Source organism: Oikopleura dioica, chromosome PAR (assembly GCF_907165135.1).
Source record: "Oikopleura dioica chromosome PAR, OKI2018_I68_1.0, whole genome shotgun sequence".
Lineage (NCBI taxonomy): Eukaryota > Metazoa > Chordata > Appendicularia > Copelata > Oikopleuridae > Oikopleura > Oikopleura dioica.
In genome coordinates this window covers 14,220,323-14,238,004 of record NC_137293.1, presented here as the reverse complement: position 1 = coordinate 14,238,004, position 17,682 = coordinate 14,220,323, and the positions used below count along the sequence as shown (strand labels likewise).

At 42.5% G+C, this 17,682-nt stretch overlaps 7 protein-coding genes across 7 annotated transcripts; all 7 read right to left on the bottom strand.

Annotated features, from left to right (window-relative positions):
- Window positions 1-1,496: 1,496 nt before the first annotated feature.
- Window positions 1,497-3,751, bottom strand: LOC145702929 (uncharacterized). The gene is made up of 6 exons (XM_081780224.1): window positions 3,092-3,751; window positions 2,941-3,049; window positions 2,164-2,898; window positions 1,906-2,119; window positions 1,777-1,859; window positions 1,497-1,726 (listed from the first exon to the last, which is right to left on the bottom strand). Exons 1-6 carry the CDS (start codon window positions 3,712-3,714, stop codon window positions 1,619-1,621), a joined length of 1,872 nt encoding a protein of 623 aa, XP_081636350.1. The 5' UTR covers window positions 3,715-3,751; the 3' UTR covers window positions 1,497-1,618.
- Window positions 3,752-3,756: 5 nt separating this feature from the next.
- LOC145702939 (pre-mRNA-splicing factor 38A-like) lies at window positions 3,757-5,271 on the bottom strand. The gene is made up of 7 exons (XM_081780237.1): window positions 5,071-5,271; window positions 4,879-5,030; window positions 4,483-4,511; window positions 4,325-4,440; window positions 4,145-4,282; window positions 3,946-4,103; window positions 3,757-3,898 (listed from the first exon to the last, which is right to left on the bottom strand). Exons 1-7 carry the CDS (start codon window positions 5,233-5,235, stop codon window positions 3,796-3,798), a joined length of 861 nt encoding a protein of 286 aa, XP_081636363.1. The 5' UTR covers window positions 5,236-5,271; the 3' UTR covers window positions 3,757-3,795.
- Window positions 5,272-5,367: 96 nt separating this feature from the next.
- LOC145702946 (uncharacterized) lies at window positions 5,368-6,195 on the bottom strand. The gene is made up of 3 exons (XM_081780246.1): window positions 6,068-6,195; window positions 5,829-6,025; window positions 5,368-5,555 (listed from the first exon to the last, which is right to left on the bottom strand). The coding sequence occupies exons 1-3, from the start codon at window positions 6,177-6,179 to the stop codon at window positions 5,400-5,402; spliced, it is 465 nt and encodes a 154-aa protein (XP_081636372.1). The 5' UTR covers window positions 6,180-6,195; the 3' UTR covers window positions 5,368-5,399.
- Window positions 6,188-7,357, bottom strand: LOC145702007 (USP6 N-terminal-like protein). The gene is made up of 3 exons (XM_081779219.1): window positions 7,217-7,357; window positions 6,240-7,172; window positions 6,188-6,198 (listed from the first exon to the last, which is right to left on the bottom strand). Exons 1-3 carry the CDS (start codon window positions 7,311-7,313, stop codon window positions 6,188-6,190), a joined length of 1,041 nt encoding a protein of 346 aa, XP_081635345.1. The 5' UTR covers window positions 7,314-7,357.
- A 175-nt stretch (window positions 7,358-7,532) lies between these two features.
- Window positions 7,533-9,245, bottom strand: LOC145701998 (citron Rho-interacting kinase-like). Its single transcript, XM_081779212.1, has 7 exons — window positions 9,242-9,245; window positions 8,779-9,209; window positions 8,449-8,738; window positions 8,147-8,405; window positions 7,868-8,104; window positions 7,671-7,822; window positions 7,533-7,629 (listed from the first exon to the last, which is right to left on the bottom strand). Exons 1-7 carry the CDS (start codon window positions 9,243-9,245, stop codon window positions 7,533-7,535), a joined length of 1,470 nt encoding a protein of 489 aa, XP_081635338.1.
- On the bottom strand, window positions 9,133-12,381 carry LOC145702924 (uncharacterized). Its single transcript, XM_081780218.1, has 3 exons — window positions 12,185-12,381; window positions 11,957-12,144; window positions 9,133-11,916 (listed from the first exon to the last, which is right to left on the bottom strand). The coding sequence occupies exons 1-3, from the start codon at window positions 12,299-12,301 to the stop codon at window positions 9,267-9,269; spliced, it is 2,955 nt and encodes a 984-aa protein (XP_081636344.1). The 5' UTR covers window positions 12,302-12,381; the 3' UTR covers window positions 9,133-9,266.
- A 535-nt stretch (window positions 12,382-12,916) lies between these two features.
- Window positions 12,917-15,137, bottom strand: LOC145702830 (uncharacterized). The gene is made up of 6 exons (XM_081780115.1): window positions 14,970-15,137; window positions 14,779-14,922; window positions 14,102-14,734; window positions 13,987-14,058; window positions 13,223-13,757; window positions 12,917-13,176 (listed from the first exon to the last, which is right to left on the bottom strand). The coding sequence occupies exons 1-6, from the start codon at window positions 15,090-15,092 to the stop codon at window positions 13,025-13,027; spliced, it is 1,659 nt and encodes a 552-aa protein (XP_081636241.1). The 5' UTR covers window positions 15,093-15,137; the 3' UTR covers window positions 12,917-13,024.
- Between the last annotated feature and the right edge of the window lie 2,545 nt (window positions 15,138-17,682).

Here is a 17,682-nt window from a genome sequence, read left to right as displayed (position 1 = left end):
AATTGGGTTGTGCTTATCCATTTATTTGCAATAAAAATAAAATAAATCTGAAGGCTCGTTCCTTTGCAAGAAAGATAATAATGCAAGATCATGCAAAAAGTCTTGAACTCTCACTTGAAGAATCAGGTGTCTTGGATTTCCGCGGCTTCTTCCGCTACAGGTTCCTAAGTGTAAAGTCTAATCTTGTTGCTAAAACGAATTTACCTTTTTAGCCGCTTCAGCTTTCGCCTTACTCTTTCTAGCACCGAATACAGTTCGATAGCTGAGTAGAGCTTTGTGACCTCGAGATAAGTCCCCAGAGGATGTTTTTCTTAAAATAAAATGACCCTGATCAATTTCCTAAAAAATACCTGCAAAGCGTGTAAATAGCAAGAGTTGCCAAAAGCGCAAAGACGCCTGGCAGGCCTAATGACAACGCACAAAAAAGATCTTCTCCATCACATTCCTCCCGGGACTCTTGTAGATCCGGCACTTTGTCTGTCAACTCCTGTGTTTCGTTATTGAACCATAATCGGTTTCTCATCCCCTTGCTGCACCAACTGTTGCAACGAGACCATTCAGCCCACTCTAAAGGAGGGTTACCCTTTCTCAAAGACAAAACTGAATTATTCAAGACCAAAATCAATCTAATCAAAAGTCGACAATCAGAGCTTGGCGAAAGCAGAAATTGAGTTACTGAGCCCACAAATGTGGTTTTAATAAGTCGAATTCTATAGATGCTTGCCACGAAATTCTACGCTCTTTGAACCTAAAGCAAGAAAAAAATTATTTAATGATTCTATTGTTTGAAATTTCTACGAAACATGAAAAAACTATTCATCTTAGCTATCCGCTGTAAAGGTACCTACCTGCAGATATGAACGGAAGGATTGCTGCAATTCGGAAAATTTCATTCATCTGATATTTTCTTTGGGGTCTCTCGAATAATCTTCAAACTCTTAAGACTGGATGCTCCAATAAACCAAGTGATTTCAGCCAAGCGAGGATTCCTAATTGGATTTTAATTTGGTCTTTATATTTCGATCTGGAGATTTGATTAAACTCCGCTAACGGCTAATTTAAGAGAGTTCAACTTATGAGATTTAAACTGCCCAAAAAGGTTCTGGTGTTGTTTTATCATTCATCGAAGAATTATCTGACTTACCTCTTTTCGTTACTATTCAATAATCTTCGTAAAATTGATCCTCTTAATTCTATGCTTGAAATTCAATGAAAAATGCCTTGAAGAGTGCGTAGGACTTGTGACTCTCAGCACTGACGCCTGCTCAAATATAAATGAGCGCTTCTCAATTTTTAATACCCTTCGTAGCCTCAAATACCTCCGCAATAATAAAACCTTAACCTAACTTAACTTTCAGACACTCACTAATGTCATTACTAATGGCCCATTAGCCCTTACTGCTTATAAATATAAATTCAATTGCCTGCCATGAAAATAAGAAAAAAATGAATCCGGCGCTATGCAGACGGATACATCATGAGATGTTGATGTTTTTGGAATGTATTATAAGCGGAAAGGTAGAGAGAAAGAGTAGGAATGTCTTAAGATCAGTGATATGGTACAAAAGTTGGAACGTAAAGAAGTTAAAGTAGAAGTGGGGATCTATATCTTCGACAATCAAAGCGGGTCGGCACCTTCGTTAGCGACAATATTGTTTTCAGGTACGTCCATCAAGCTCCAATAGAAGTCCCTTGGAATGCGAAGCAGATTTTCAGCAACGATCTCCTGAAATGATTTATTAATCGATGAGAATACTTAATCAAAAGAAAACGCACCTGATATTCAGCGGCATCTTTTATTTCTTGAGCCGAAGGTTTATCTTTCGTGAAGCCGACCAAGGAGGGTCCGATTGCGATTGCTAGACGGGATTTTATTAGTTTCAAAATAAAAAATGCATTTCTTACCGAGAGCGTTTTCGGACATTTGGTTTTTCTTCGAATTCGTGATGACATTTTGCAAGTGGACGATGATGAATGCGATGGTGTCTCGATTAGCATCAGGAAGCTTTTTGATGAGCTTCTTCAGCACTTCAGAGTAGCCATGCTTTGCGGCTTCGATAATTTGTGGAAGGAGCTTGAATGTGAGAATTGGTTCGGAGATTTGACATCTAAGGAAGTCCTAAATAATTCTTTTTGCGAGCCGGTTGGATGATTTTAATTTACCTTGACAAACGATGCAAGTGTGTGCACGTCGATATCCGCCCAGACGACAGAGTTAACGTCACCAAATATAACCTTGCGTTTAATTTCCTGGAGAGTTTTAGTTGACCCGGGAATTCGATAAATACCCTCTTCAGTCAATTGCTGATCGACGCCGTGAATAGCGTAATAAATCGCCCCAGGAATACGCGGCTTTTGGGATTTGTCGACAAAGGCTTCAAGTGGCTTTGGACCGACGGTAACTTTCTCGATCGGAACGCTCGTATCTTTGCAGGTGATGTCAAGCTTGGAGACGCAATCAGGGTGGCAGATGACCTTACACTCATCGCACTTGCTCGCTTTCGAATAAAACTTGATGCCTTTGAAGCAAACTCGGCAGGTTTCAAAAGTCAAGACTCGGCTTGTGGTGAATTTGTGCTCAACAAGGTCTGATCTGTTCGATTTGTCAGAGCAAACGCTGCTAGTTCTATCAAGCTTCAATTTTCTCGGCTTTGCAGTGTTGGCGACGATTTGAGGCGTCTGGAAGAAAGAGTCTGCGTTCGAAATTGTATCAGGAGTCGTATCAGGTGTCTTTTCTTCTTGAATCACTTCAAATGAGTCCTCCATGATTGCAGATTGCCTGAAGTGACGACTTTGCCGCCGTCGTGCGGTAGCGCCTGTTGGTTTTGTGAAACCTTGACTGCGGCGTTTCACCGCAGAAACTGTACCCTTGAAGGCGGGTTCAGACTCTTCCATCACCTTTAATATTCATTGAGTAATTAATATTCTAGATTAATTTACCTTTGACTTTTTGGCCATGGAGTCGTTTTCACTGGAGCAAATCGTGCTGGATGCTTCTGGTAAGTTTGTTTCGTCCATTTTCAGCGTATCAACAGACCGTTTTCCACGTCTTAAAATTGTTTATGAAATCACAGTTGATGAAAAGGGGTACCTTGGAGTTTTGAAAACAGGAGTCATCGGCTGAATTTCTTCTTCATCAAGTGTTTCGTCGAAAGAAACATCATCCTGGCTCATGCAAGTCTCATCAAAAAATGTTTCTTCTGCAACCGGTCTTCTTGGGATGAGCTTTTTCATTGGAGTCGCTCGAATCGAATCTGTTCTCTTGACGGAGCACGCCCGGACCAGCCGGTTCCGTTGACTTTCATCGAGCTTGATGTTCTGGTTGTTTTCGAAGATGATATCTTTTACGAGGGCCACAGTGCCCTCCATATCTTTGATTTCCTTCTGCAACATTTCCTTTGCCTTTGTCTCTTCATACAAGGAGTCCCGAGCGAGCCTGTATTTGGTGGAGATAGTTTTAAGTTCGTTTTGGAGAACGTTGTTATTATGGCGCAAATCGATGACTTCGGAGTTCAGGTCGATGTACTTTTGTCTCGTCTTTTCCATTACCATCGCGAGGCTCAGAAGCGAGTCCTCAGCCTCGTACTTTTCTTTTCGTTGAAGTTCGAATGCTTTGATGATATCGTCGTACATCGCGCAAAATGAATCCATTTCTTCCGCTGTCATCGCCCTTTTCTGACGTAATCGCGCTCGAGCGTCAAGCGCTTTCTCCATTTTTAAGATTTTTCTCTGAAAATAGAGGGATGAATGGAGATATTTCGATGACATGTGGCAGTACGATATTGCAAGAAATATTTAGTTAGAGTCAGAGTATTTTCGACGACGGCTTTCGGGTGTCTTAGATCGCTTTCGACGTCGGTCTCGATCGCGATCTCGGGATCTATCTCGAGAACGAGAGCTGGAAAAAGAGATTTTTATTAAGACTATTGGGATATTCGGCCATACCGGCGTCTTGAAGACTCCTCAGGAGCATCGAGATCTTTATATTTCTTGTGTTTCTTTTCCTTTTTAGACTTTTTCTCTTTCTTCTCTTTCTTTTCTTTTCTCGGTGGGGATGGAACTGGTGATTCATAGCCTTCCTCTTCCTTTGCGAGTTCTGCAGCCTAAAAAAGCATTCCTTCAATTATTCACGGTCAAAGTTAACCATTCGTTGAGCCTCTTCTTCTTTATCCATTTCTTCAAGATCTTGTTCTAACGCGCTCCACCGGGGCTTCAAAAGTCCTTGTTCTTCTAAAACAGCTCGTTTTTGCAAACGCGGGAGGATTACTTCGCAAACTCGATCCTAAACTCTCAAGCTATCATCAGTAAATGCCAAATAACTCACCTCGATTAAAAGAGAGTCAATGAATTCGTCAATATGACTGACTTGGAATGCGCCCATTTTATTCATCGTTTTAATTCTTCTAAAATCCGCGAGAAGCTCTTCCAAGTATTTATAGCCTGAGAACATAATTATTGGGAGAAAATATTTATTTGGCTCACATTCAACCGAGTTGCCGGTAAGTCGGAGACAGGGCTCGAAAAAATAAGACTCGGAGTTGACACTTTTACGCTGATTCATTCTTTTTGAGTCGCGCGCCTTGCCAACTCATCGCGACGGTGTCATCCGAGGCGACACCAGCTCGGTGTCAGCCCCTGACACAGTGTGACACTGAAAATTTTTCGATCATAAAAGTGATAATGAACAAGGGAGAGCGACGCGAGCCGGGCTGGGTCGGCGAGGATCAAAATCAAACTAAGAAAGCTTGTGAATCAGAAAAATGGTGTCAGGGGCCCGACTCGGTCGAAGAGCGGTGTCGCCTCAGCCGACACCGCGAGGATGAATCACCGCGAAAAGTGTCAGCGCTGAGTCTTATTTATTCGAGCCCTGGTCGGAGATACATAGCGCCCAAGCAACGCACATATTTGAACTCATCTTGTTTTATGAACTCAATGACGATGTCTTTTTCTGGCTGAATCTGGAGCATTTTACAAAGGAGGCACAGGAACGGAGTAGGCTTCACATGCGCAGCTGTTGTTCCACCAACATACTAAACACCTTGGTCAATAAAATAAAAGAGGGGCAACTACCTTTAATTCAAGCGCTTTGTCAACAAGAAGCTCTGCAGTAAGAGCGAAGCATTCCTCTTTCCAGTATCGAGATTCATAAATTCTGGATCTGATGATCTTTTCGATCAGGAACTGAGGGTTCGTTCCCTTAATCGTATTCGCCCCTTTTACCGTTCTATTCGCCATTCTTCCTGTCTATAACAAGTAAATAAAAGTTCTTCGTTAGATAAATAATTAATAAATGAAAGTTTACAGAAATGATACAAGTTGCGCGGAGACGAATGTTTGACAGACTGGGACAAATGGAGCGAAAAATAGGTTTACTTTGATAATGTTAATTTGTGGAGGTTTCACAGATGAGTTGATCGTCGAGACTCGCGACTTCCACTCGGACTGTGTGTTTCATCGAGAATCTTGTTCTGAATTAGTTCTTCGTAGTGGTGCGAATGTTTTAGAAACGAGTTCGCTTGAATCTTTGTCGGCATCACTTCCACTCGTTTTACGGGCTAGAAAATCGTTAAATTCATAAAACATTAAGAAAAGCTTTCAATGAATAAGTCTATGCTAATTCATCTGTTAAAAATTCACAGAACACTACACTATTATTAAGCTCTTCTACTTCACAAACACAGCTACATCAAGCTACAAGCAGACTTTCTTTCTAACCTCTATCAAAATACCTTACTTTTAAGATTTCATCCAATCAACTTGAAACAAATTGACTTCTACACATTTTTGGCTCTCTTGTCTGTTTTTCAAAGATGTATTTCCCATTTTACCTTCGATGAATCAAAGTGGTAGCCGTTCGATGAAGATACAGTGGTCGTAGATGTCTTTGACGGTGATTTGGGACTTTGAATGGTCGTTTTAGAATCGTTTTTAGGTCTCTTTTGGCGGACTTTTGGCACAGGAGTTTCGATGGGATCTATCGGTTGCTTTGGCATGGAGGTAATAGTGGGAGAGACTTTTATGTCCACTAGGAATACTTTGAAGACAGAAATTTAGTTGAAAAACTTACGGGTTTTTATTTTACTTCGATTGCTCGGCTGCGGTTCAGGCCTCGACCGAGTGGGGAGTGATTTTGTTCGATCGAAAGGAGGAAGTTCTGACCGTTGCTGGTTGGTCATCATTGCGCGAATTAGGGAATGGCTTATTTACTTGATTAGCTCGAAAGATTTTGGAAAACGTACCTTTTTTAATTTGTTGAAAAAACGTGTCATCAGGAATGGTCAAATTGCAGATATCATTTTGCAGGAAGGGCGTCAGATCTTCAAAGCTCATTCGCAAGATTTTCTTCTGGTTGAGTTTGAAGAGAACAAAAGTCGCTGCTAAAACGACGACGTCTCCTTTGAGCATAAAGCAATCCCACAATCGGATTGCAAGACGAAAGGGAAGCCGATCAAGAAAGTTTTGTAGGAGCCACTTTGTCAGGTAAATTTGGGATATCAGCGTTTCAGCTTCGAGATGATTGTAGACCTTTGAAAGGTGCTTTTGAAGGGTGTTATCCCAGTAGGCGCAGAAAAGGTTGAGCTTGGGAAATCCAGGTTTGAACATGCCCCTTTGACTCCATGGGTCTTGGTTCATAATCGCTACAAGCGACCAGAATGCATATTCTTCGTCCTGGAGGACGATCATAAATAAAGCTGCAATTTGACTCATTCCCTGGCAATAAGCGACTTGTTGGTCTAGCGCAGCATAAGCAAGCAGTATCCTAAAGCAGGAGCGTTGATCCTGGCTATATGGTTTGAAGAATTTCTGGTGAAGACGCCAAGTACGCTTGATGTCCAGGTCGATTTGGCGGACGACTTCGACATCGTCCTTTTTACTTTTATACAGGTGCTTGAATTGAGCTCCCTTTTGGTTGTAATCTTGCTTCAACGAAATTGGATCAAGAGCTGCCATCCAATACTCACGCCGAACACTGTTGGGAACACCTTTGAACACTCTATCGGGAAGTTTCTTGGTCAAACTCCGATCGTATTTTCTGAGCATCTTTTGCCATTTCTTCTCTCTTCTGCTCGTAGTCCGCTTGTTCGAGTTAAGTATCTTGGCCTCATTTTGTTTGTATCGTTGAGATTGAAAGAATCCGAATTGATCTGGAACTTTACCCTCAGTGGATATCACTGAAAAAAAAAATTCTTACCAATAGCGGGATGTTTTTACTTACATTCATCTTCGTCATCCGAACCGGGAATTCCAGTCTCATACTTTTTATAAGTTTTTGCTGTCTGTTTTCGTTCCCATTCGGGTCCTTGTCTATTCATTGCATTCTAAATTCAATAATTTTATGAGGCTGCTGAAATGAAGAGTGCTCTGCATAGGATATTCGCAATTAAAGTTGGATAGAACAATTTCTGGGAAAAAAATAAGTTTGCTGTGGAATGTGAAGGGTGTAAGGCAGTTCCTAGAAGCAGGAAAGGGAAGGTGAAGTGAGGTCAATAAAAATAAGGAAAATAAATTGAGTAAAGTAGGTATGTTCCCTTTTATCGGTAGACAGAGTATTCCATCATGCCCGAGGAAGTGGTTTCATTTTGGAGCTCGAACCGAGGCTCGATCCTTGGAGCGGTTTGTCGGTATGCTCTGAATATATTTGAATGGCTGATGCTTATTTTTGACAATACCTAGATGGTCTGTAAGCTAGGCCGATGTGGGAGTTTAGCGAACTTGGGCCACTGATGGCTTCGTCATATTCGATCTCTTCAGTGCCGGATAAAATTTTCACCGTCGCCGAGGCGGACCGCTTCTCTCCATACGGACGCGAGAGCAATATGAGCTGAATAAATAATGATTATTAGTTGCCGAGGAATCATCATGTTACCTGTCCTTCGCCTGCCACGCCCAAAAGTCTCGGCCGGAAGGAAGATAGAATGATCGGCTGGGAAACTTGTGCAATGCCGATCTTCACGAGTTCGATGCCGAACATGTGGGATACGAAGAGGTAGGGTTCGGAGTACTTGAAGTCGAGTGGAAGGGATGACCAGTTGATTCGCTGGACGATTCGGCCGCAGTTGTCTACTAAGTATCCTCCATGTTGCCCACAGATTAGATGCCGCTCCTTGAATACGATAAGTTTTCTATTAAAATCGTTATTTTCTACCTTTCCTCCATCATAAAGCGCAAACATATCAATAGGCTTCTCTTGGTGGGTTTTGCGAAGCTCGGACTCGGCAAGATACGGTTCAGCTGTTTGTTTATGGAAGTCGACTTCGATGATTCTGTCGGTTCCGCAGATCAATGAGCTTGAGGAAAAGGCAAGTGATGATGGAGCACTGTCAAGTTTGACGCGGAGAACTTCGAGGACTTCGTACTCTTTATCAAGCGCGTGCTGTTTAGAGAACTGGAAGAGCTTGATTGTCCTAAAAACAAATTGAGCTTGATGAGTTTTTCCAGATTATTTACGTGTTGAATGCGGCAGCAAGAGCATATTTTCCTTGATATCGTCCTGCCTTGATAACGTGAACTCTTTCTTTTGTTATTCTGTTGAATGTGATTTGAACTTTGCTTCGAATAAGACTTCGGACTCCGTCGGCGTAGAAAAAGACTGGATATCGCTCTCTGTAACCTATTCCAAATACGAGATCTTCGAAGGACTCCAACTCAACTATCGGCGCTTTGGATGCGACGACAATGGTTTTGCCGTCTGTCGCCAGAAGGTTGTCTGTTGAGCCAATGAGGGTATATCCATCGATCTTATGCAAAGTTAGTTTTTATCGAATAAATAAGGGTTACCTGAGTACTGCAACAAATATCAGGAATTTTATCTTGGAACGAATGAACTTTTTGAACGTCGAACTTGTTATGATCGTTTGCAGGTAAACTCGGCGGAGAATTGACGATATCTTTCAATGTCTCGAACCAGTTCTGTTTATCGGAAAGGTTCAGAGCGCAGAAGTACTCCATTTCAGGGCGGTACTTGGAACCGAACGAAGCTGGAATGTGCTCGATTCCGAAGCAGAATTCGTGATCAACTTCTGCCATGAATTTCACGTGATCGAAGCAGACTGCGCCGTGAAGAGCAATGTTGGATTTTAGATCAATTGCTTCTTCAAACGAGTCACCTGCGAGAACAAGCGAGGTGCCTTCTACTCGACCAGTGACTCTAGCCCATTCGCCCCTGTACAGGTAAAGGAGGTTTCCATTGAAGTTCCGGTCCTTCTTTCCTTTTTTGGAATTGCTTAGTAGGAACGTGAACTCATTTGAAAAGCGCTCGTGCGCGATTAGACCAGCTTTTTTTTGACAATCATGTCTCCGATGTAAACAGGCAGGCTGGACACAGCACATAAGCCGACATATGAAGCTGGGAAAGGATCCATTGGTGAGATAGATTTGCGAATGTTGAGTTTTTCTGCAAATGATCGAGGAGGTTTACTTGGAGATGCTTCTCGTGATTTACTTGAAAGCTTCGCTTTTGTAGGAATCTTGTCAAGATCTGTATTGGAACCATAGAGCTTAGATTTGAGCTTGGAATTCTCAACTCGCAATTGATCAATTTGCTTCTCGAGGTCTTTGTAGAGTGGAGGCGGGGCATAATTAGGAGTCATTCCTTTATTCTTCTTTTTTAGCTTCTTCGGGGTGAGTTCTTCATTCTGCCTTTGGAGCATTTCAATAAGCTTCGCTTGCTGATGATTGATCTGTCGGTTGCGCTCTTGGTCTATCTTCAAGTCGCTGTTCTCGTGCTTGAATTGGTTGTTTTTCTCGCGCTCAGCGAGAACTTGTCCGGTTAGCTGATCGATCTCTTTCTGAAGCTTTTTGGTTTCTTTAAAATGCTCCATCGCAGTTGCTTGATCAAGTTTCATAGCTCGCACGGATTCAAGATGATCACGCTCGTACTTTTGAAACTCCTGCTCCATCAGATCTCGCTTTGCACGCTCGCTTTTTAACTTTTTCATGAGTTCAACCACTTGTTGATCTGACTCCTCAATCTGACCGAGTCTCTCATCCTCTGCTTCAATTATTTCGCGGTCTTTTCGCTGAAGTTTTTTCTGCAAATCCCTGTTCTGCGCTGAAAGGAGTTCGTTTTCTTGAGTGAGTTTTTCGCGTTCACGGCCGAATCGTCTTTCTAGCTGTTCGATTTCTTCCTCAAGCGTTTCTATCTTTAGGTCATCATCGTTTGTTCGACGATTTCGCACATTGAATTCAGCTTCGACCGCCTCTGCTCTTGCCCTTTCTTCAATCACGATTTTTTCGAAGTTCTTTCGTTCTTTCTCGCCAAGACGAATCTCGTGCTGAAGTTTTTGAATCTCAGACTCTTTTCCATTAACCTCATCTTCCATTCCATCTACAGCTTCCATCAGAGTCGCCTTTTCTTGCTCAAGAACGCGCATTTTTATCTTCAACGCGCTGATCTGATCGGCTTTGGCTTGCACATCGCCTGAGTTGTCATTTGCGCGAAGTAGTTCTTGTCGAAGTCGTTGGGACTCATCTCTTTCTTCCGCATGCTCTGTCTCTAGTTTTCTGTAGTTTTCTTTGAGCGTAACAACTTGTCGATCTAGCTGGACGATTTCTCTTCGCAGCAAGTCCTTTTCATTTTTGAATTCTCGTCTGGCGCTTTCTAGCTCTCTTCTAGCCTCTTTCTTAGTTTCTGCATCGTCACTCTTTTTCGACGCATCTTGCTGGGAGACGGTTAGAAGAAGATCGTCTCGCTCAGCTTCTAACGAGACCATCTGTGATCTTATATTTTCCAGTTCTGTGTCCCTGTCTTCGACTTGGCTGAGAAGCAACTCGTAATCAGATTGAAGAGTGTCTAATTTAGTTTGCAGACGAGACTCTTGCTCGATTGCCCGGCGTAAATCGGCGTTTTTTAGATCAAGCTGGCTCTGGAGCCGATCTGCTTCTCGGTTTTGTTCGATTCTTGACACTTCTAGAGCTCGTTGACGCTGGTTATCTTCTGCGTTTCGCAGGCGATCTTGAAGGTCTTCAACTTGGGATTGTTTTTCCTCGCAGCTGATTCTCAAGTCCGCGACATCGTGTTCTTTGTCGTCAAGTTGCTGGGACAAGGACTCGATATCCCTGTTCAGTCTCTGATTCTCAATTTTAAGCTCGTCCAAGCGTAGTTTCTGGCTAGCTTCAGATTCGACATCTTTCTTTTGTCTTGAGTCGTGCTCTCTTCTCAGCTGCGCGTGTTCTTCCCTCGCCGCGCTCAACTGGCGAACCAGATCGTTTCGGTCATCCTCGGTGTTCGTCAAGATGGTCTTGAGTTGCGCCATTTCGCTGTTTTTCGCGTTCAGATTCGCCATGAGAACATCTCGCTCGTCTTCAATTTCGCTGATTTTGTGCTCCAAATTCTGCGCCTGGCTCGACTCCTTGCGCTTCATCGATTCTAGCTCCTTTTTTGATTGTTTATAATCCCACTCGAGCGATTGAATCTTCTCGTTCGCCATCGCCAGTTGAGATTGATATTCGTCGGACTCTTGCGATATTTGCCGCACTTGAGCTTGGAGCTGCTTCAGATCGCGATTTTGCTCGTCGATTGTATTTTCCAACTCGTTGATTTGCTGCTCGAATTCTCGGATGATCGCTTCATTTCTGTTCTCGACGTTGGCGCGTTCTTTTTTGATGACGGAATCGTATTCTGACTTGATTTTCACACACTTTGCTTTGGCTACGTCAAGTTCGTTGCGCAACTTTTCGAGTTGTTCGCGTTTTGAACGGGCTTCGGCTTCGGAGACGAGCAGATTTTGGGAGAGTTCATCTCTTTCGCGTTTTATGGCGTTGATCTCGTCGAGCTTTGACTGCAGACGGATGTTTCTATTTTCTAGCGATTTGTAGTCTTTCTGAAGCGTTTGGAAATCGCGCAAGTCTTGCTCGTGCTGATCGATTTCATCTTGAAGCTGGGAAATCTGCCTGTTGAGCTGATTCTTGTCGTTGCTAAAAATGGTCAAGGGACTTAAAAATGAGTTGCATTTACTTTGTTTTCTCCAGTTCAAGACTTTGCTCTCTCAATTTTCTTTGATAGTTTGAGAATTCAGCTTGCTTTCCCGAGAAATTTTCTTTCTCAGCTTCAATGGTTTCTAGCAGTTGACTGATTCTCGCCTCATACTTTCGTTTTGTCTCTGCTCTTTTCGCCATTTCTTTGTCGACCATCTCTCTCATTCCCTAGTTTACTGTTATTTGAGGAATTTTCTATCATTCTTACCTTTTTTACTCTGTCTCGTTCTTGAGTCCATTTTTCTTCTTTCTTTCTGAGTTGATCTCTTTCCGCTTTTAATCTGCAGATTGATTCAATAAGTTTATCCCTCTCTGAGTCCGACATTCTGAATTTCAGAATTCCGGTGATTCAAAAATTAGACGAAAATTGCGAGTAATAATTGTCGGCCAAATACAGCGCCTGCAGCCTCGTCACGGTTGTATTGGCTGATTTCGTTCAAATCCGCCAATGGGAGCGGCGCGCGCTATTCAAACGCTGCGTTTGGCGCGCGGGATCAATCGATTAGATTTTATGCTGATTACGCACCTGATTTACGCTTCGCGGGAGTTTCGGAAATCTCATGCAGAGAGTTTTTATATTTTATTGCTCTATTTTCGCACATTTTCCTGCTTTATTGAACTACCACCGCGCCAATCCACCAGCGCGATTTCTCTGTTTGAGCCAATGAAACGACGCAAAAGGATCAATTATCTTGGAGATGATCTTATTTTTACAAGGAAAAAGTACGAGAAAATGACCTTTTGAAGGATTAAGAATATGAGAATGGCAAAGAATGGATCGATGCGCTACGAATAGTTAAATTCTTCAGCTGTCAGGCCGTTATTTGATGAAATTCTTCCGGCGGGGATTAGCCGGAAACCAGTTTTTCACACAAAATCCCTTTCAAAGGTTTTTCTCGAAGAAAGTTTTCGATTGATGGGTATTTTTAACATTATTTATTGAATAAGTAACGGTTTGTGTCTTTGTGAACTGTTTCAGTTTCGTGCTTGTTTCATTTTTCTATCGGTGGGAAAGGTGGTCTGTTGAAGAATGACAGTGTCAATGTTTCTAGGAGTATTGGTATCGGAAGTACATGTATCCAGCGGAGACGATGGCACCGAGGATTCCAAAAATGAGGACGCCGTTTTGCGATAAAAGCAATTCCGTCATCGATGGTGATTTTCTGATGGGAGCTTCTTCTCGCTCAGTAGCCAAGATGCCTAAAAATAATGCCTTAGTTTGGAACGACTTTTGAAAGATCCTTACTTCTATCGTCGACAATCGCGTAGGATCTGGCTCTTTCCCGACTTTCTTCGTTTTCGAAATCTTCGCTTTCGACCTCGCCCTTTTCGCCGGAAAACCGCTCCGAGATATTGTTGAAAACTCCGGCGCAGATTCGTTTTGCTTCTTCGATATAATCCGACGTGTTTGGGTGGGTAGAAGAAGATTCATCAGTCGAGAAGCTGCTTTCTACGAGCTCCGGTTGCTCTGGAACCAACTTTTGTTGGGTCAAAACGACGGTTTCCGTGATTTCTTCCTCTTGAATTTTGTTCTCGTTCTTCAAGATTTGAGAAGTTTTGAGGGGAACTTGTGGCTGAAATGCTGTCTGTTTTGGCTCTGATTTGAACATCGGAGGACTCGATTTCAGCTGCAGTTTAGGGCTTGCTTGTTTGAGAATCAACTTCGGCTTTGCTTTCAACTTTGGAGTAGTTTTGTTGCTCTCTTCTGCTTCTGATCCGTGTCCCGAATCTGGCTCTGATGATTTGCGACTCTGCTCTCGGAATAAAACCGGCCGTGCAAGCTGAAAACATTCGTTAACTTTTACAACACCACAAAAGGGAGATTCAAAGCATGCTCTTTTCAATCGCTCAATTCAAGTGGAAAATGCTTTTGCGACAAAATCAAATGAATCGTCTTTTCACATTATTTTATATTCGGATTTGATCATACAATTGGGCATATAATATGCCGCATATTATTAAAGTTAAGACAAGTTAAAATTGCACATGTTTCGCTTCTTAGAACATTACTTTTGATGGCTTGATGTCGAACTTTGGAGCGGGTTCTGAAGCTTCGGAGGAGAGCTGAGCGTTCAAATGGTCCTAGAAATCGACAGTTAGCGGCAAAAATAAATAATAAAGGTACCTGGATAATGTCGAATCCAGCTTTGGCAGGGCTAGTTGGTGTGAATCCTGGTTGACTCTGGCCGACAGCAGCGAAGCCTGAAGGCGTCATGACAGGCGTTTCGACGGAGTTATTGTTTGAAGTGTTCTGGGAGACGTTTTCGGAGCTTTTTGCCTGGTTATTGGACTCGTAGAGAGACCACCAGAGCTGCCAGAATTGGGAGAATTCGCCCTGTGGTGGATTCTTGGATGTCCAGGGCTTGGTGCTACCGAGAAAGTGGACGACCTTGACCTGATCTTTGAATCGACGGAAAGCAGGGACATAAGCGTAGGTAGCGGCGGCGTGGACGTTGTATCCGAAGGGGAGAATTCTATCGATGGATTTTGTGGACCAATCGGAAAAGAAGTCGTTCAAGAGGCCTTGATCGCCACCGTCAAAGCTTCCCTCGTTCTTTGCGAATTCGATCAGCTCGTTGAATGTGTCCACGGATGGCTTGAAGACAAAAACGCCGGAGTTGAAGCAACTTGGCCAGCCACAATCGGCAACAGCGGAGATTTCCTCCCGTTGGAAGAGATCGTCAATGTTCTTGACGACCAGGGCGTCAGCGTCGAGGAATACCATTTTATTATACTGGGTCAGTTTCCAGCAATGAAGCTTAAAAAGATAAATTCAACAGGGAGAGAGGAGGGTTTTCGTACCTTTGTCAGTGTGACACCAAGCTCTGGTCGCTTCAAAAGCGTGAGCATAGCATCGTCGTTGGAGTTGAGAACGTCAACAACGATAACATCATCGAATTCGGACGCGAGTCGGGTTCGAGTTCCTTCACTGATAGAATTGCTGACCTAGGAGGGAGATTTATAAAAAAATTAAAATAATAGAGAGGTTTTACCAAGCAGACGAGTTCGGCAACAGTATTGACTTGTCTAAGTGATCGCGCTAGGACGAGAGCTCCAGCAGCGTAGCTGTCAGTCGTGGCCAAGGTGACGAATCCGATGCGCTCGCCGATTGTCATCGCACCTTCTTGAAAATAAAGCAATCAGTAGAATAAATAAATATAAAGAAAGGGAGTCTCTGAGGAAATTTTCGTCTTTTTTTTCAATCTCTGAACTTTGAACGGAAGAAGAGGGAATAAACGGAAAAAGTTCAAAATCTGATTTATTTTTCGAAGTGGCAATAAAAAGAGTAACGATTTTCGAGCCAGATCCTGAAAAAATAGGCAATTCTGTTGTCGATGAGGAACCGGAGGGCACGTTACGTAACCGAATCAGCACTCAATTGCATGGAAAAGGTGTTATGTAATGACCCAGTTCTGGTGGGAAGACGAAAGTTAACTGGTGGTGGCGTAAGCATCATGTTTTTAATGTTTACTTTATTTTAATTTTTTGAAACAATTGATTTTGGGTATCAGATGATTTACGTAACCCCGTCTAGAAATTTATAAGAATAAAGTTTGAGACAAAAGGATAAATTTGTATGTTTTAGGAAAAAAATAACCAGCTGATAAAAAGAAATTTATCATTTTAACGCATTGAGTCAATATTCAGAGTTTTTTTCTCAGAGGTTAGACTTGATGTCGGCAGGGGGCAATCAACGAAGACAACTCGATTAATGATCTCTCCTTGGATCAGCGAAGTTAGCTCCATCTGTTATCTACATAGCCAGTGTCTTCTGGAGCGTTGATGCTAACTCATCAAAGAGACTGAAGTTGACTGTCCAGAATGTCAGCATAGAAAAAAGGAAAATACTGTAACACGGCATTCAAATGGCGGTAAATCAGTTACGGTATGCACTTTCTAGCGTCGAAAAAGCTGATGAGAAGGATAAGCTTGCGGGTGATCTGGATCAAAGTTTAAGCAGGTCCGCAAATACAATTTTGTCAGGCTCAAGAGGTTGCCCGAAGAGGCCTGTCAACCATCGCAAACAGGCAACATCGACTTCAATGGACTCAACTTGACGCGGCGCAAACAGCAATACTAGCGCTCGTGAAGCAAGAACTGTAACCGAATGGCCCGACAGTCGACAAACATGAGTTCTTCTCTGTTTAATACAGTTGCTACTCGATCGACTCTATCTTTGCATTACTATGTCAAGTCAGAATCGAGCTGTCCATCATTCGAAGATTCGGGCTACTGAATACGCTCGAACTTCTCAAAGAAGAGACCATTCTTGAGTAACCGCAAGAACGGCTAATCAACTGTCTAATTAACTGATCATAAAAATATCCGTCGCGTGCGCCTTCCCGAATCCTCGGAAATTCCACACGATTAGTACTGCTCCCATAAACGACACTTTAGGGGTCCCTTTCCGGCTGTCATTCTGTCAAACTCCAATTTTATAGCCTCCGAAGGGCACGTGACCCTTCGGGAAAAAATGAAACTTCGAATGTCGACATAAATCACGATTCGAGGGTATGATCAATTTGTGGTGTCAATATGGGATCGTATGTATTGCAGAGACAGCAATTGATGCCTCAGCTGTCGATTATGAAGCATTAAAGACAACAGTGAATTAGTCAACAGTTAATGCCTTTGCTTCTATCTTCTCGGTACAGATACCAATGATGTATTTTCCCAGGCCATATGGAAAAAACCTACGGTAGCAAATGGGCCAAATATTTGCGTCATTATCAAATGTTGGGTAGCCGCCCTTAGCGTGCGAATATCTCGAGTGCATCGGCGCCCATATTTTGACAGATTCAAATATTTGCAGCGCTTTTTTACTTTCTTATTTTATTCTTTCAATTTCTGTGGCCAAATTCAAGTCATGTTTCATTGCGCGGCCAACTTCTATTCCTATCAAACCTGTCAATTGAGTCAATTAACTTTTAGATGCATGTTTGGCAAGGTCACTGAATGGGATTTTCGACTGCTGTAAGTTTTGTTAAAAACAAATAATTTAGTAAATTTTACCTCAAAAAAGATGGTAAGAAAACTCTGAAGTGATTTAGCTTGGAAAGTATTCATTGAAAAGTATAATTTTATTAACAAATGTGATTTTTGTTTAGTCATTCAGTGAGGTTAGATGAGAGCGGCTGAAACAAGCCTTGACGTACGAGCACTTCCGGCACTCTCTAACAAGTCTCCGTTGATTTACTCATCGGGGCCGAGATCAGCCGATAAATAACGACTTGAGTTTTACGAGAGAACGATAAGATATGACAATAAGTTGAAGCTATATAGAAGTCAACGAGGATTTCCGGGTTATGTTTTGATGATGCTTTTTTGATTTACGCTGTCATTTTACGCCAATTTTAGCGGGTCACTTCATTAATTGACCAACAGATATAAATTCTCAGGGCAAGATCGCTCATTGCTCAATTGAGTTCAATATTTTTTTTTGCAAATCTCTGAATTCCCAGGTTAATATTGATTTGTGACTTTGACTTGTCGAAATAAGTTGTGCTTGTCTGGGCGAATTGAGCGGCTTCGACAGGGCTGTCACTTCAAATCGAAATCTCCGACGGAGCACAACTACTGCTGCTCCCTCGGGAATCGGTCCAAAAATTCAAAATCATTTCGTACAGCTTTGAAGCTTCAATATTCGACCTTGAAGGTGACTCTTCAAAAAGACTTCAGTGCAATTGGCGGTTTCAGCTTTCCTCC